Source organism: Paroedura picta, chromosome 4, assembly GCF_049243985.1.
Source record: "Paroedura picta isolate Pp20150507F chromosome 4, Ppicta_v3.0, whole genome shotgun sequence".
In the NCBI taxonomy this organism is placed as follows: domain Eukaryota; kingdom Metazoa; phylum Chordata; class Lepidosauria; order Squamata; family Gekkonidae; genus Paroedura; species Paroedura picta.
The window spans coordinates 48666360-48685477 of record NC_135372.1 but is presented as its reverse complement, the minus strand read 5'-3'; the positions used below and the strand labels follow the sequence as shown (position 1 = coordinate 48685477).

The 19118-nt window shown below is 44.8% G+C and overlaps 1 protein-coding gene across 3 annotated transcripts in view; it reads right to left on the bottom strand.

The window, feature by feature from the left end:
* CRB1 (crumbs cell polarity complex component 1) overlaps positions 1–19118 on the bottom strand; it is a 126247-nt gene that overhangs the window by 62839 nt on the left and 44290 nt on the right. For all 3 annotated transcript variants that reach the window (XM_077332727.1, XM_077332728.1, XM_077332729.1), the window contains exons 3-5: positions 16796–16991; positions 11196–11335; positions 8796–8978 (exon numbers count right to left, since the gene is read on the bottom strand). In XM_077332727.1, the coding sequence (XP_077188842.1) occupies positions 8796–8978; positions 11196–11335; positions 16796–16991 (519 nt within the window). The remainder of the gene's footprint in view (positions 1–8795; positions 8979–11195; positions 11336–16795; positions 16992–19118) is intronic.

The window sequence follows — 19118 nt, the reverse complement described above, 5'->3', positions numbered from 1 at the left end:
ATTCAACCTCAGGCCAGCCTGTTAAATCAGACCATTTAATTTATGCACCATGTTAAAGCCTGGCGTTCCATTTCTCACCCCAGGTGCAATTATTTCTTAAAGAAAAATGTCAACCATTTTGTACAGTCCAGAAATCCGGCAATTCAAAGAGGCAAAAGCGCCTTTCTCACCCTCCATAAAAATCTGAAATACATTTCAAAGCCAGATTTGTAATTGTTACAGACGTTTCTGAACCTCTTAATAGTAAATGTCTGGGATGCTGTTGTTTTTTAAGGTGACATCATGTGTGCCACAGGCATTATGGAATCCTTATGTAAGCGGCTGCAGACTGGTTCCTAATCTGTGTAACTGTGGCTTCGACATATATAAAGAAAAATGTACAGAATCAGTCAAACTCAAGGTTTGTTTTACTGGAATGATGCAGTTCACCATGGGTAGAGACAGAATTTTATATTGATTCAGTTTAGTTTTAGTGCCATTTCCCTCGTTGTGCGTGGCTAAGAAAGAAAAAGAAGTCCTGCTCCTTTATGGCTTCAATATTCTTTAAATAATCTTATATTTTAATAGCCACCCACAGTTCCCATTTGTGGACATCTAAATCCATGAATTGGGGATCACATGGAGGCTTAACATGTTTCTGCATACTTGGTGCGCAGGGAAATCTGAAGTGTTTTAAAAAATGCACAGGAGGTTTAAATTCTCATCAAAATAAAGGCAGTTGAAAGGGGCTGGAAGCCACACTGGGTCCTGTAGTGGTAGCACAACCATTGATAGTGGCTGATGTGGATAGGGTGCTTGTGTTGGTAAGGTCAAACACCTGTCCCCTAAATGCCTGCACTTCGGGGTTCATGAATGTGGATGGTGGGATGGTTAGGGGACCTCTCCAGGGGAAAAAAATACTTCCCTATCAATGGGAACATTTCCAGGGAGGCAAAAGGAGGCAGTAGTGTGGCCATCCTTGGACCCATGTGATCCTGCCAACTACTGCCCAATCTCATATTTAGCATTCCTGGGTAAGGCGGTTGAGTGACCAGCCATGGAACAACTGCAGGCATTCCTCGAGGAAACATCAGCCCTGGATCCATTGCAGTCCAGGTTCTGACCAGGGCTGAATCTTCATGGAGCTTTTATTCCAATCCCAGGTCGATTCAGTCCCTGCCGTCTACACTGAAGTGGCAAAGTCCATGGGAAGCACTGGGCCTGGTGCAAAGGTGGCTGGGGGAAGTCTGCTGGTGCACTGGAACAGTTCCAAGTGAGTCAGCAGACTCCCCCTTCCGGCCACTCTCTGCATCTCGCGTAGAGCAGCTCTGGGTGAGTGAGTGCAGTCTCCCCTCCGGCTCTCTAATTAATTTCAGAGGAATGGGAAGGGGGAGTTTGCTGGCTTGTCTGGAACAGGTGAGCTACAGAGAGCAGTGCGGGGGTAATTTTTGCTGGCTCAATTGGAGCCGCTAGGGATGAATCACAGAAAGCTGCCAGACAGCCCACACTGGGCTCAGCAAGCATGCGGGGGGGGGGGGGGGTCATTTATTTCTAGTAATGGGCAGGAATATAGGTGATGATTGCTAAGTTAATGAGTGCTTGGGGTTTTTGTACAGGTGAGGGGGAGGGCTGTTGGAGGAGCACCTCTCTGTCCACAGTTCTCTTGATCTGAGTCAGTCTGAGATTAGCCAATCAATGATGATCAAGCACACTGAGGCAGACTGTGAAAAACTGGTTAAAATCAATTACAGATTTAAAAAATACTGACAACAGCAGACAAAGGCAGTCAAGAAGAATATATGAGGGCAAATATGAGAGTGGACAGCGTTATCAAAAAAACTAACAAACAGCATGGGCCGTGAAGGGAGTATTTGATGGGCAACATTAAGGGGCTTTTTGCACGGCTTCAAAATCGCACAATGGTTGCCAATTGGTAACGCTATTGATTTGCCATAACGCACGACGTCGTACACAATCTGCAACACTCCTGAAACCAATCCGCAAAAAGCGCTTCATTGTAGCGCTTTCAGGGAAATCCCAAAAAGTGGATTCACCCTCCGGATAGCGATACACTCCTGCAACCAATCTGCAACACTAGCGCTAAAGACCTGTGCGTTACCATTGTTGCGGGTTCTTCAAAGTCCCTCCTCCTGAGCCTGTCCTCCAAACTTCCGGCGAAGCGATCGCCATTTTTTTTCCTCCGAGCGAGCGGGGATAAACGCACCAGCGAGCCTCTTTCTGTTTAGAGGCTTCCCTGGCTTCAGTCCTTTACCTTTAGTCACTAAGCACAAACCACATAAAAGCCCGTTTGCTGAAATAAAGTCCCTTTATTTTTTACACATTAATTCAGCCAAAAATCGGGCCCGTGAGAGGGGGGGGGATTTTTTTTTTATCACTCGAGGCAGCGTGCCAACGATCATACGATCAAACGACAGCTCACATTAGGCAGCTGGATGGGTCTCTCCGTTGCAACGAATCTACCTAGATTCATTGCTATGGGTCTGTTTTTTTTTTAAAAAAAACCTTTCTTAAAGGGAAAGGGGCTGTTTGGGAGCATGCTAACGGCTGCCCATTGGCTGCTTGACGGCCAGGGGCGGGACGAGCTTGGCAATAGCGCTTCCTTTCTAGCGATTTCTGCCGAGACCGGAAGCCTGTGGGAAACGCTAAAAAACGCAACTGATTCCACTACAAAGGCAGGTATGCATAACGACGAATTCCACTATTTTAAATGGCGATTTTTCATTCCGCAAACAATTTGCAACAAAGATCCCCGTGCGAAAAGGCCCTAAGAAACCGCACAATTGAAGAAGAAGAAGAGTTGGTTCTTATAGGCCGTTTTTCTCTACCCAAAGGAGGCTCAAAGCGGCTTATGGTCGCCTTCCCTTTCCTCTCCCTACAACAGACACCCTGTGAGGTGGGTGAGGCTGAGAGAGCCCTGATATCACTGCTCGGTCAGAACAGTTTTATCAGTGCCGTGGCGAGCCCAAGGTCACCCAGCTGGCTGCATGTGGGGGAGTGCAGAATCGAACCCGGCATGCCAGATTAGAAGTCCGCATTCCTAACCACTACACCAAACTGGCTCTCAAACTGATTAAATAATTATAGATATTATATAAAGGAGACATTGCTATTTAGATACCTGGTGATGGTTTTACTTTTTTTTTTAAAAGCTATTAACTATAACTGTTTAATATTCAGTGCCTAAAGATCCAGGTACATTCAGATATAGAGCTCTAAGAATATTATCAAGAAGACAGAACTATAGTCACCTCACAAAGGAATTGCAAGAGTTGGATGAAGACAAGACTGTAGAATTATTTGTAATTCGTAAAACAAAAAAGGGCTCGAAACACATGAAAGAAGGCACAGTGTTGATCGGGTAAGAGTTTGTATAGGACACAAAGAAATGGTGCATGGGCTCTGGGCATAAGAATGCAGTAATGTATGATGGCATGCATTATCTTTACCCTTTACAAGGAAAGAAGGAAACAGGAATGAACGAGGAGCACCTCCATGACCATTCTAACATTTAGTTGCCTCTAGAGTCACATTTAACAATAGAAGTAAAAATACATTCTCAGGAGCAAGGCATTCTAAGCAACGTGGGCTGAAGTTATATCAGAGTGATCCATTTCATACGAATGCAAAGTCTTCTGGAGAAAATGTAGGCTCTGTACCCTCTTCCATTTAAAAAAAATTAAAATTCTGTGCTGATGGAAGCGGAATTCATGAAATGTGTACATTATCTCTTATTGTTCAATATTCTACCTTTTCATTAGTTGCATTCTGTATTCTGGAGTTAGCTAGACATGGGCAAGGGGATATGGGGAAGCATTTAAAGATCCCACCAAGCAGCTGACTTGTCAGCACTGCACTTTGCCTCCTTGATCCTACTGAGGCCAGCTCAACAGATCCCAATCCTATCTGCTGTCCTACCTGCACAGCCTGGACCTCCAAACAGATCATCCCTAGAGAGGTTTCTCTCCACAACAGGATCAGTTGTCTGGCAGCTGATTTGGCTGTATCAGTTCAAGTTTCCTTGAATCAGGCAAACTCGAATCAATATGCCAAATCAGTAATTTGATTGTTCTAAATTAGGAAATCTAATCCGAAAAGTACTGAATATTTTCCCAAATGCCCATTCCTAAAGGAGCTTGCTTTTAAAATACTAAATCTTCAGTAGTCAGGATATTGTAGCTGCAACTAATGCCTCACCATGCATTATCCAGGGTTTCCTGGTCCCCTGGTAACTGGCAGGAAATGGGGGTGTGTGACTAAGAGCAGAGCTATGATATAATTGGTGTGGCAACATTACTTCTGGATAAAAACTCTGTCGTAAAATGACCTCTTGTGATGACATCACTTCCAGGGCACACTGGAAATAATGTCACCATCTCACCAGCAATATAACCTGGGCCTCTCTTTTTACATAAATCCCTCTGTCAGCCAACTGATCAGCAGCGGGAGGCAGCCCTGGGGATAGGGGACCCCTGCCTCCACCAGTGGGGCTGGCAACCCTAATACTAGCTAATTTAGCAGCAGATACACAGCCCTACATATTGTTGGCAGATGTTGAATATTCAGAGAGAACATTGCACCAAGCTGCTTGAAGAATAACATAGTTTAATTTATGATGAGAAGCGACTGTGTATAGAAAGAGAGCTAGCTGTTACTTGCAGTTGTTCAACAACTGTTCTGGAGGCAAGCAGGGAGGACGTGTGCTCAAATACAGGAAGTCTCCTGTTGACCCAATCAGGACCCTGAAGGAGATAATTTGAAAACCATCAGAACGTTCCTATCCTATTTATGCTAAGTATATATCTCCTCTGATGCCCCCCTGCAGGATACCCTTTATATTCTGCTAAATAATGCGTGATGCAGATCTTGCATATTTCAAAACCTATATCATGGCATGAGGGCAAGAAAGGAGGAGGCTGGAATTTAGTTTAAAAAAATTCTTCATAGGGATGTACGCACAACTGTCACTTCATCTCCCATTCCAGCTATTCCCCTCTGCTGATTGAGATAAGCGATGCTTGTACATGATTCAAACAGAACATTTTGTCAGAATTTCCCCTAAATTAAACAAATCCTACAAAAATCAACAGCAGAAGGTGAGAAAAAAGGCCCTAAAATATATTCAAGCCATTGTATATGGAAGCCGACAACAGAGTGGACAACTTTTTATATTCGGGATTTAATGGATTAAAGAAAGGTTAAGAAGAAGCATTGCTGCAAAGATAAATCCTAAGATCTCTTCTGAGCTTTTCCAAATGCTCTTTCAAGATCAGAGCATTTCTGAGAGAGGGAAAAGTGCTTTAAAGTGCTAATTGCCCTCTTTTAAAGGATGGGGGGGAGGGGCTTTACAGTCAGCCAAATGCTTGCATGGTCCTGAGGCTGTTCTGTGATGCTCTACAGAGGCAGAGTGTATTACTGCTGTCAGTCTGGATTGATGGCTCACCACTCAGTTCCAAGGGGGAAATGACTGAGTCATTTGTGATCACCTGCCTAAAAGAGATCACCTCAAACACAGTGCTTTCCAGTGGTGTCAGCGCCACTGTGATTCATTAATATTTAGAAATCGAGTGAGATGCCCCATACGTGTGGGAAGGAATCACCGCTTCTCCTGTGGGGTCAAGTGCATAGATGTGTTAGTCAGTCGCAGTAGAACAATTTTTTTTTTTAGTATCTCATTAAGTGAGCTTTAATTCTTGAAAGCTTATACCCTGGAACAATGTTTTTGGTCTTCAGGGTGCTGCTGGTGGAAAGTGCTATCAGTCATAGCTGACTTATGGTGACCCTACAGGGCAGGGGTAGTCAACCTGTGGTCCTCCAGATGACCATGGACTACAATTCCCATGAGCAAACGCTGGCAGGGGCTCATGGGAATTGTAGTCCATGGATATCTGGAGAACCACAGGTTGACTAGCCCTGCTATAGGGTTTTCAAGGCCAGACACTTTCAGAGGTGGTTTGCCATTGCCTTCCTCTGTGTCACTATCTTAGTTTTTCTTGGAGGCCCCCCATCCAAATACTAGCCATGGCCAACCCAGCTTTGCTTCTGAGATCTGATGAGATCAGGCTATCTGGACGAATTTTGCTTATTTGTCTAAATGGATGGTGTAGCTGAGAGCCTTCCATTTTGTCCGTGACGTCAGTGTTGGTCTTCAGCATTGTCAGAGCAGAATGGATTTTTTTTTTACTGGTCTATTTCAGCATCCTGCATAAGAAAAGAAAACTATTTCTCCATTTTTCCATTCGAGTCCCTCAGAGTCTTACAGATTGCTTAAAACACACACACATTAATTCAGGCGGCGGACACAGAAAATGCCCATGGCTGCAGGAATGTCAGACTGTGGAAACCAATGTTCACCACCAGCCATCAATATCAGTCTGTGGGTTGTCCTCCAGCATAACCCTCCAGGGACTTTGTCAGTCTCTGTGGATGAAAGGAGTTGGCGGCAACAGGAAGCAGAAAACTTCTTGTCCCTTCTCCACATGCTTGCAGCCTCTGCAATATGGCTGTGTCCTTATTTTCTCTAGTCTTTTCCTCATGATCCTGGTAATTCTATTAAGCCAAATAGGCCCGTGCCCCCCCCCCGGCCCGGTGCTGGCTGCGTTGCCCTGGAATGGCTGAATTGGATGCTGCCACGCACAACCCTAAGCGTGAGACTAATAGTCCTTATCCAGTGCTGACAATGCCGTAAACCTCATGGCTGACTTAGGTGAAGTTCGTACATGTCAGTTGACCGCATACTGCGTTATATGGTCGTCCTGTAAGTCACCTCCCAAATAGGTGTGTTGCATTCAATATTTTTGATGTGCACATCTTTAACATTCTTCTTCAAGACAACCTTCTCCAACACAATCAGGGTTTGAGGCCTAAGTGTCCAGTTTTTCATACAATTATCTTCCAATGAGACCAATTCACACAACAAAATTGATAAGATAAAAATATGAACACATCTGGGCTGAATGAATGTGAAACTCAATCAGTTCATAATTCAACCCACATTGGCTATGCCATCACTCATACCACTTTTGGTCACCGTGAATGAGCCCTGGGTCTATCCTGCCTCAGAGATCAGGGCTATCCCATCCATTGGACATGGTACATGAAAGGACTGTTTAGAAATAAGCCTCTAAATGTCCTGACATTGCTGGAGGTGGAACTTGGCTTTGCATAATGCAATGGGGACACCTTCCCTGTCAAATGAATTATAGCACTCTCAAAAATCAGCCTTGGGCTCTATTAATCTATTGTGTGTGTGTGTGGGGGGGGGGAAGATGACATTTAATGGCGTCTGTCTGAAATTGCAATGCACTATTGTTACCAGAACTAATGTGTTTTCTTGCTCTAAGGTGTCTTCTTATAGGCTCATTGCTGTAGATCATGGTGTCTTTTACATAATGACATAGAATTTGACTGTGAATTTAGGCAAGGAAGGCAAGACAAATTTACTGCCTTGCTCAATGAAGAACCAGAAAATGTAAGATGCAGTAGAGAAGCGTGTGCCTAGAACAACAATATTTTCAGAATATGAAACCTAAACAGGAATACCAGGCCCCACCCAACAATAAGTGGGGGGGATGGGGAGGGGACCTAATGGGAGCAGCAGGGAGGCCCGTCTAATTTACAGCACCATATCTATGTCACTGCCAACATGACCCAGAAGTTATGTTTCACTTCCAAGATGCTGGAGTGACACTCTGGTATTTGATACAGTTTTGGTCCAAATACCAGAGCATCACCCCCAACATCCTGGAAATGATAGCATCAGTTTGGGGTTCAAGTGAGATGAACATAGACTAAGGTGACCAGATTGTCCCACTTTTGAAGGGGCATCTGGGGGTACCTGGCAAATTGTACTTATGTTGAAATGTAAAAATATATATTACAATACTATTTTTGTGTTCTATAAAACTTTTCGTTACTCCATATAGACCAAATTTTTAATCAAGAACACCCCCCCCCCCGGTCAATGGTGTCCCGCTTTACCAATGTTAAAATCCCGTCACCTTAACTTAGACACAGTGTTGCATCTGGGAGGAATTTCATTTCTTTTTCAAGGAATATCCCCCCACCACCCAGCTGCCTGGGGGTATGGCCTTGCACTGGGGAACCCCCACCTTCACAATAAGAAATCCTAATTTTTGCCTATAGTGTTTACCAGCAATATACATAGAAAAGTGGCTTTTTGTCAGAGTTCCAGGTGGGAGAAAGGTACAAGCAGGCACCATTTTGGAAAAAAAAATTGGAAAAGGGGAAGGGAGCAAAGCATGATGGGAGACTGCCCCCTTCCAAATCAGGAGAGGAAAACATATGGCAAATTTCCGCCTGAGAGACAAGGGGAGGAAAGCCCAAATGTGGAAAGCTTAGTGTCTCAGCATCTAATGGAATTCCAAAATGAGGCAAAAACAAGGCCAGTCCCCCCCCCAGTTTAATCTACCTGACGGAATTGTTGCAAAGCCAAAATGTAGATGGGGAGAACCATGCATGCTTTCCAAAGGACCAAACAACACACTACATTAGTTCACACTAGTTTGTATGACTCAGCAAAATAGAAATGTATGCTTCAAAACACATAGTGGTGCTTCTGTGGCACAATCCAGTGACATTTGCAACCCAGTGGGAGAGATTTCAGAAGATGCCGATATTCCACGGAAGTAAATTGAAAATAAAAGAGTCTGTTTCCTCACATGGCAGCAATAGTGTATGAAAACAGCCCTTAATGTTTATTGCACTGTATATCCACCAGGGGGACCCTTTAGACTGCGACACAAGTAAACAATGACGGCAGATGGAGGCTGTGTTACCTGTGAATCCAGTTTGACAGTCACACACATAACCCGATGCTCTGTAGTAACTGAACTCCAGGGGTAGCTCTGGAATTCTTCCATACCAGTCTGCCCACGATAATTCCACACACACACTCCCATGGAGGCATGGATTACTGCCACACTCGTTCACATCAGTTTCACAGAAAAACCCCGTATAACCTGTGGGATCAACAACAAGGGAGATCATTGTAATTTCAGCCTGTTTAGAACCTCTGCTCATGATTTGCTTCCCACTTTGGCCTGTGACGTCAACTGGGGAAGCAGCACAATTTTCCGCCCAAGGCAGTTAATAGTGCAGAATATTTAACAGGCTACAAAGGACATATATATGTCATTTATACCAGTGGTCCCCAACCTTTCTGAGCATCGGGCCACCCGCGCATCGGGCCACACCCGCACATTGGGCCGCGCCCGCACGGCCCGGCCCTGATTCCCTCTCCCCGCCCTCCCGCAGTAAGAAGCTTCCTGGGCGGCAAGCTATGAGTGTGTAACTGGGTCAAAGTCACCCGACAAACTTTGATGACAGAGTCAGGATTAGAACCTAGGTTTTGCGCGTCCTAGGCTGACACTCTAACCTCTACAGTGCCCTGGATCAGGATGAGGCAGACAGGAGTGAGAAGCTTCTCTTTTTGTGCTTCTCTTATGCTGTGTATGTGAATCCAGTGGGAAAAGATTTAGGTTTGTGTGAGGTGCCTCAAAACAAGACCAATTGGGTCAGAATAGCCAATACGTTCCCATGTGTGTGGTGGACAGTGAGAGTATCTCCCTGCTAGCCGATAACACCTAACCCCATTTTCAGCACTAACAGTCATCCATCACCCAGGGATGCGTCTAGAATAAAGATGGCCAGGTGATTTCAGGATCCCCAAAATACTGTCAAGAATGGTTCAAGGAACTGCTTATGCTGTTACCCGCCACGAGCCTTAGGGGAGTGGCGAGCTATAAATACAAATAATAATAATCATAATAATCATAATCATAAATGGTCCCTGTTGTTAGCACAGATTGAAAAGGCCTTGGGATCCACAAATTGTGTCCGTGGGACACACACTTGCTCTTGGGGAAAACACTGCAAAGAAAAGGGGGGCGGGTAAGAGGGCTGGCCTGGATTATTGTCCAGAGTTATAAACTATTAGTACATATGTGATGCAGCCTTCTTCAGAGAATTAATCATGAGGGGAAGGTTAGCAACTTTGCCTTCCATTCCCATGGACCGGGATCACACAGTCAGTTCCACAATTTAAAAAATCTGGGGAATCAGCTACACAGATTGGTCATATAAGCATTGGAATGCATGCACGTATATCCCTATGCAATGTTTCACATCGCTCCCTTCAGGAGGTGGGGCTGGGTGAGTGTCAAGAAAGGCAGGTGTGCTTTCTTTCCACTCTCTCACTCCCCACCATGCAGAGGGAACAGATTGGTGAATTTGTTACCCAGACTCAGAAGGCAGCTTGTTGCTTAGTCACATATCCTTTTGAAACGATGCACATGCATTGCGTGTGTGGGGGGAGAATCACAATAGCAACCCATAACCTATGTGTCTTCCTTGGAAGTCATATAGAGAACCCATGTGCACGTGTACAGCTCTGTGCAATTAGGATCCCATTGAGAGCATGCACTTCTTGCGGAGGCTCTTTCGAGACAGTCCAGTGAACACATGTAGGTTGCGGCACAGCTTGTGGTTATGATCTCACCCCCCACCCCCCACCAGTTGCTAATTATCCTCCTCCTTTAGGACGTATGAAAAGGGCGACAATCTTTCAGCCTGCCATCACTGATGCAAAAAAGCCCCAGGGTGCTCTGCAGTCTTGCCCATTTAGCATTGTTCCTTTTGTTTTCCCAGCCGACTGTGAGGGCAGGGCTTCGTGTAGAAGAGCTGCAGAATGTGGAAGTCATTTATATTGTTCTCAGAGTTTTCTTCTTTTTAAGTAAGTTTCTATCCCATATGGCTGCGATGAGGCACTTCAAAGCACATTGGCGATGCTTTGTGGAATCTCCAAAGCCATCGCAGAATTAAACAGGATTTCTGGTAGTCGGGGCTGAAGCATCAAGTGCCCTTATATCGTTCCTGGATGACCCTTCAACAGAATAAATCAGGGGTAGTCAAACTGTGGCCCTCCAGATGCCCATGCTGGCGAATGCTGGCAGGGGCTCATGGGAATTGTAGTCCATGGACATCTGGAGGGCCGCAGTTTGACTACCCCTGGAATAAATGTTGCTCAATGGAATGAGCATTCTGGGGCTCTCTATAAAAACCAGTTTCAGAGTCACAAAAATGGGTATATTTTGGTTCGGAATGTGGGTTTCCCAGATGTATCTTTTCAATGTGCACAGAGATCGGGTGGGGAGCGGAGGAAGAAAAGAAGAGCTTACCGGGCAAGCAGTGGCACGAATAGCTCTCTGCTGTGTCCTCACAAGTAGCGTTGTTATGGCATGGCTGTGACCAGCATAGAGGAATGGGAGTTTCACAGTGCAGGCCCATGTGTCTACCATCTGTACAGTTGCAGCTGTATCTGTGTGGGGGGGAGGAAGAGTCAATCCAGAGAGCGACCTTTGAGAACTCTCCATTGTACTGATTTTGTACTCAAGTGTTCTCTATTCTTTGCCTCTTTTTTACCGTATATATCTACCAATCTTTTTTTTTTGCAAACAGTTTTTTTTGTTTCACAGAGAGGGTAAGGGAATAAAAGGAGTTGTTAGGGAAGTGCAGGGAAGAAGGGGAAACAGTCAAGTTTTCAAGTACAATCTCATCCTAACATTCAGTCTACTAGTGGGCTAATTACAGGATTCATTCATTCATTCATTCATTCATTCATTCATTTGACCACCCTCCCCGAAGGCTATGTATTTTGACAGATAATTATGTGTCTTGGTATCTGTCTACCATTCTACCCTGTTAAATCTGTGGGTTCAAGGAAGCCAGGACCTGGGAGTTTTAAGGTAAAGGTATCCCCTGTACAAGCACCGAGTCATGTCTGACCCTTGGGGTGACACCCTCTAGCGTTTTCATGGCAGACTCAATACGGGGTGGTTTGCCAGTGCCTTCCCCAGTCATTGCCGTTTACCCCCCAGCAAGCTGGGGGCTCATTTTACCGACCACGGAAGGCTGGAAGGCTGAGTCAACCTTGAGCCGGCTGCTGGGATCGAACTCCCAACCTCATGGGCAAAGCTTTCAGACAGCTGCCTTACCACTCTGTGCCACAAGAGGCTCTTAACATGCACCATGGAAGGCTGAGTCAACCTTGAGCCGGCTGCTGGGATCAAACTCCCAACCTCATGGGCAGACGGCTTCAGACAGCATTTCTGCTGCCTTACCACTCTGCGCCACAAGAGGCTCATTATGTGTCTTGGTATGTGTCTACCATTCTACCCTGTTAAATCCGTGGGTTCAAGGAAGCCAGGACCTGCGAGTTCTATCAGGTCTTTAATATGATCTCAGCATGACATTACAAGAGGCAAAACTGAACGGAGAAACTCCTGGAAACCCCTGACTTATGTACAGGAGCAAACAGTGGATCTTCCCATTAGTGTGTACCATTGGTCAGTTTCAGTTGAAATGGACTGGATCCTGCAGATGGGATCTAGCTGCACATTGGTTAGTTACACTGCCTGCTTCAGTGCTGCTTTGGACCTCAAGCTCGGTCCTTGGCAGAACCACAGTCACAACATACACCATAAAGGTAAAGGTAAAGGTATCCCCTGTGCAAGCACCGAGTCATGTCTGACCCTTGGGGTGACGCCCTCTAGCGTTTTCATGGCAGACTCAATACGGGGTGGTTTGCCAGTGCCTTCCCCAGTCATTACTGTTTACCCCCCAGCAAGCTGGGGGCTCATTTTACCGACCACGGAAGGATGGAAGGCTGAGTCAACCTTGAGCCGGCTGCTGGGATCGAACTCCCAACCTCATGGGCAAAGCTTTCAGACAGCTGCCTTACCACTCTGCGCCACAAGAGGCTCTTAACATGCACCATACTGATTCTTAACACTAGTTTTAAGCAGGTTACTAAAATACAGGGAAAGCCAGATCCTATTTGAATGGCTGAGGAAAATTTACCATTTGTGCATATAATTGCACAGCTGAAAGAGTGATATGTCTGGCTATTATCTTCTAATAAAAGAGGCAATGTCTCCCAATGATCTATAGCTTCAAGCTAAAGAAACATTAAAAGATTTTCAGGCTTAGAAAAGTAAATACATTCAAAGGTTATAATATACATGGTGTCCACGCTACCTTTACCACAGTTGCATACTCTGTCAGAGGATCGTAATCTTCCAATACCTCCTTTGCAAAACTCTACATGGGAGGGTGCTAAGGGGCAGCAACATAAGACACCCCTTTAGTGAGGAATGGTCATACCATACCCCTCTTTTACACATTCTCCTCCTCCACCACTACCCCTCAAAAGCCTACGGTTTCCTTTTCTCCATTTCCTCTGTTGTCCAGGGATTTCCCACTCTTACAGATTACATTGTGGCTTTTCTAAACTGTTGTTCAGTTTTTAAGAAGAAACTACGCATATCAACACAATCACACCAGTTTTGATTGGGGTGAAATGTATTCATGATGCAAATTTGTCATTTATAAAAGCATACTTCTTGCCCCCTCCCCCACTTCCAATTTGACCCCTCCCCAAATTCAAATGGATCAAGTTTGAAAAAGGAAACCCGTTTCACTCAAAATTGTCCTGCACCAGTCTCATGAAAAGAATACGTTCCAAGCAGCTGATAGCTCAACCTATGCACTTGGCTTTATCTGCTCAGAGCAGAAGACTTGAGCCTGGCATGAGAATGATTCATTTCATGGGCAGTTTTACTGCCATGTCTTGCATAGTGGCATAAATCACAGCTATTGTCCAGGTCAAGTGGAATAGGGAATTCTAACTGTGTCACATCTGTTTTCTTGCGATAGGGAGAGACCAATGATCCAAAGTACCTAAACCGTTTCAAGGTGAAGTGTTTCTATTTAATTTTTTTAATCCCCAACTCTTTTCTTTATCATTTTCAAAATTACAGTCGTTGGTTCAAGAAGACTTGTCATGCTTTTACATGACCTTTCACTTGGCTATAGCACACCAGACTGTATAAGAACTCACAGGATGCCTCCTATACCTTGGAAGATTCCGTGCACATAGAAACTAGAATGTCAGGAAGAAGATTCTTAGTTCAGCCTTCTCCCTGACCTGCTGGTTTCCTTCATACAGGGAATTCTTAAATGGTGCTCAGGCATGAGGGGAGGTATAGCCCTATCTCGTGAGAACTAAGAAGGTAAGCAAGCCTGGTACTTGGAAGGGATACAAAGCAGACTCGGTAGAAAAAGGCAATGACAACCCCCTCTGCTTCCTGCCTTAAAAGCCTCTTGCTGGGGTCATCATAAGTCAACTGTGACACACACACACCACCTGTTACACACACACAGCCCAGACAGTGAGTTGGCACCTCACTGAGAAATAGGCAACTTTCTACAGAACAGACAGTAAAATGCCTAGATGTTGATAGTTTAATATTGTTTCATAACATAGAACTTTCCAGGATTGATCATGACCACAGAGTAAACTGGCCTCAATCGAAGCCAGGGCCTTTTTGGCCCTGGCTCCAGCCTGGTGGGACACTCTGCCAAATGAGATCACAGGTGTGCGGGACCTTACACAGTTGCGCCTGTGTTGCAAGACAGAGCTGTTCCTCCAGGCCTGGGGCTGAGGTCTGAGATCTGATATCTGATCTCACTGACCTCTCTATCTTCTCCTGCCAAACAGTACCCCCTAGGGAGGTCCACACTATGCTCTCCTCCCACAATCCCATGATAGAAATTTTATGGGCAACATCAGAAAGTAATTTTAGGTTTGAAATTTTAATCTGAATTAGATTTATTCATATTTTAGATTCTGTTTATGTGATTTAAAATAATGTGCTTCGCCCCAAGGCTGCTGAGATAGGATGGAACAGAAGTTTAAATAATAATTAAATAATATAAGTACTTTGTAGTGATAGTTGTCATTTAGAGAGACATTCTCGTGAGGAATGTGGAGGATGAGAGTTAACAGAGGATCCCAGTAGCCAGGGCTGCCAGGTTCTTGCAGGGCACAGCAGATCCCCTACCTTGGCTCCTATTTCCTGCTGCCACTTAGGAATCCATAAAAAAAAAATCTCTGATGGCTGATGGCATTAGGTCATTTCCAAGGAAAACCGCAAAGGGATGTCAGTCCACTCTAGGAATCTCTGGAAACTCAGTGGTAAAGCCATATTGTTTCTGGCATTTCCTGTAGCAGACTAGTGTTACTTCTGAGGCCCCTGGAAATGATGTAATTCCATTGGTAGATGATGCCCCCTTCATGTCCCCGCCCCTCTGAAATGCCTGCTGGTTGCCATCCTGAGTATTGTGAGAAGACAAGAGACCACTGCATTTATTTGGCAATAAACTATTCCATTTAGCTATAATGACGGAAACTCTAACTTACTGCATACGCGATTTGCTTTAAAAACCCAAGCTTAACATAGGGGTCTATCCTGAGAATGGCCTCTGTATATTGCAGCTGGTGCTGACAAAAGCTTCATTTTGCTGTACCTGAAGAGAGTAGAGATCTGATCCTTGCATGAGAAAGATCAGTTCAGAGGACAGCTTTACTGGAGCATATTGAAAGGGGCCTCAGTAACTACTATTCAGGCAGAATAGGGCATTCTAACACAGAGTCATTAAACAGTATCTCACAGCAGCAGCTCTGAATGTTTCAGATGCAAGATCTATTATTTGCAACCGGGCTAAAAATACAAAGGGGATCAAAATTGTGCTTGTCAAGTGGCATTTGTAACCGTATGAACTGAACTATACAAGCAGAGCCATATCAAAGAAGTATTTTGCAAATACGTTTGGATGGTAAAGTGTAACAAGCAGACTTTTTGATCAACTATGGGTTTTTTTTTAATGAAACAAGCTTGAAAACGTATTCTCACATCTAAAAACAAAATCATTTTAGCGTCTTTGCCAACATTATAAACAGCCTTTTACACATGGCTTCGGCGTCTTTAGAGAAACCCTCATTCCCAATTCACAAACAAAGAACTATCCTAAATGTTACGTTCAAAATGCATGCAATAATAAACCCAAAATACTTTCGACTGTAGGAAAAAAAACACTTCTCACTGGGAAAACATGATCAGAGAGCAAAGGAGTATAGCTTTAACATAGAGTTTCCGGTGATTCCTACAGCAATGTGACATCACTTCCAATTTTCATGGAGGTGATGTCATGGTGCACCACTGGTACCCCTCCCATGTTCCTGACCTCCATCTCCCTCTGAATCAGGGGATAATGTTCAAGGTCAACGGAGCAGTGGATGGGAAAAGAAGAGTTCAAGAAGAGGACAGTGGGAACCAGATGCAGCTCCTACACCATTCCTTGTCAATCATACTATTGCCTTCACAACTTCCGACTTGGAAAATTAAAAATAAGCAGCTCTGAGAAGCAGGAGTATCAGTCTTCCTCTTTCCTCCATGGCATTGCAGGTTGCTCTGAGAAAAGCAGCCTTAATACACCTTCAGAATTCTGGAATAAATGGAATGACAGCCCTCTTTTAAGAGGAGAAAAAAATAATTTATACCATTGGGCTGAGATTAGTTTTCAGTATTCTAAGTAAGCCTCCAATTTTATTGGAGATCAATGAAAGATCAAATATTTGGTTGGCAAACAGAACCAAGCGTTTCACATTTCCAGCCCAGCTGACACAGAGGAGATTCCAGTGTATTAGGAGAGATAACAAGTGCTGGTAGAGTTGCCAGCTCTGGGTTGGGAAACACCTGGAAACTTGGAGGTGGACCTGGGAGTGGGTAGGATTGGGGGTGGGGAGGGACCTCAGTGGGATAAAATACTATGGAGTCCACCCTCCAAAGCAGCCATTTTCTCCAGGGGAATTGATTCCTGTAGTCTAGATATGAGCTTAGGCATCCCTAAGTCCTGAATGTCTCCTGAGAATACCTACCTGTTGATCTCGTCTATACATTCCCCCCCATTGAGGCAGGGATGACTTGCACACTCATCCGTGTTGACTGCGCAGATATCACCGTGGAAGCCAAGTGGACAGGAGCAGTAGTAGCCACCCAGACTATCATGACAACTTCCACCATTCAGACAAGGCTGTGACAAACACTCATCGATTTCTAGTTCACAGTTGGGGCCTAAAGGGGGAAAAATTGATGAAAAATTAAATTTTGCTGGCTGCACACAGGGAGAAATACACACACACACATCTGTTTGGGCCTTCAGAGGATCTAGTGAGATGTGAGAAGGTTCTAATTCTCAGATCCTACCATTATTTTTGTTGCAATAAATCTGGATTTACATCCATGGGAGCACGAAGTTTAGACAGTGACCAACAGATGGTGAGACAGTCAACGGCTACTGACTTGCATGTGGGATTCTGTGGCCAGCAACATTTTCTAGCAGGTTTATATTACGGTTTCCACAGTAAGGGAGTCAGGAACAAACACACTGTTTTCTAGCTTTCTAGAAGGCACTAGAACAGCTAGACCCAGTCTAGAGGCCTTAGGATTTTGCTCAGAATTGTCTACCACAGTGGTTCCCAACCCCTGGTCTGGGGACCGGTCCCGGTCCGTGGATCAGTTGGTACCGGGCCGCGACTCCTTCTCGTCCTCCTCCCTGGCTGCTGCCTTGGAGGTTGCCCTGGCACTCTGCCACCGGCTCACCTTTGGTGCTCTCCAGCGGCTGCCATGGCTGGGGCTCCCCCTCGACGTGGCACTGCACAGCTGCTGCTGGCAGCGCCCCCAGCAGGCAGCAGGAAGTCAGGGGCACCAGTGGGAAAGCAAGTGGAGCAGGGGCTCAGGCAGTGGTGGCGACATCCCTCGGCAAAAGACTACCTCCCCCCCCCCTCCCCGGGCCTCAGCAAAATTGTCAAGCGTTGACCGGTCCCCGGTGATAAAAAGGGTGGGGACTACTGGTCTACCAGATTATAAGGAATTTTAGATAACAAATAGCTGCTTGATAAGCACTGGGAAGGCTCAGATTATGTCTGCTGTTCCCCAAATACTGTCAACTGGCACTTGGTTTGCTGAAGGCCAAAACTGATCTTTTCTCCTATGTTCAGTGGTTCTCATGGCCTGACTGTCTATGGGCCTGGAACATGGTTCTTTCCACAGTCAATTTCCTGTAGGGATTTGGAGATTCCCTAGAATCACAGCTCATCTCCAGGCAAAAAAGACCAAGCACTAAATCATGTCTGACTCTTAGGGTGACGCCCTCTAGCGTTTTCATGGCAGACTCAAAAAGGGTGGTTTGCCAGTGCCTTCCCCAGTCATTACCGTTTTATCCCCCAAAAAGCCGGGTACTCATTTTACCGACCACAGAAGGATGGGGGCTGAGTCAACCTTGAGCCGGCTGCTGGGATCGAACTCCCAGCCTCATGGTCAGAAATGGGGGGGATATATAAATTCCTGTATCGTCATGACAAATACAGACTTTTCAGGGGCTATTTATTTGTTTGTTTGTTTGTTTATTTATTTATTTATCGTATGGCAGAGTTACACACAGGAGGAATATAATAATATAAAATATGTAGCCAAGTAGGTACGATAGTTATGCAGACAAATGGATATCATCTTGGGGTCATCAGAGAGTCATAGATTGAAAAGAACTGAAGTAAGGACTTAGCCCTGCAGTAGATCATCATTCAGTTTCTATTGCTTTCTAATTGACTTACCCACAATTACTTGGAAAGTTCTATCGCTCAGCATGTTATTTACGAGTTGAAATAATGTTCTGCAGGGGAAAACTTGTACAGCAGACCATCCCTCCAGACTATATCATGAGTGGTAGAGTGACAAAAACTGATGATGTCTTAAGATGTCTTCACAACTACAACAGGGTCTACGTCTTGCTTGCTCTTTAGGGGCTGACCCCCCTCCCCACTTACCAACCCCCACACCAACATTAGGGACATTTTCCTCCTTTCCCTGAACATACTCCTTTTCTTGGGGTTTTTTTGGGGGGGGCACACCAGGCAAATAAAAAAATAATTCAGTTGGTTTTTTCAGTGCTGTTTAGTTTTGTTTAGGTTTTCCCTTGCCCTTTTTCAGCTCCTGATTGGCTACATTTTAATTTTCAATAGGTTGCAGTCTTTTTAATTCACAGTTTAACTATTGTTGCGACAATTTAAAATTGTCATGATTTCTTTTAAAACTTGTTTGAGAATTTGTGGAATCTTTAGTAGGTATGAGGGAGGATATTTTATTAAGAATTCTGTTGTATTTGGTTTGTTATTAACGTTTAGTGTTGTAATTGCTTTGGCC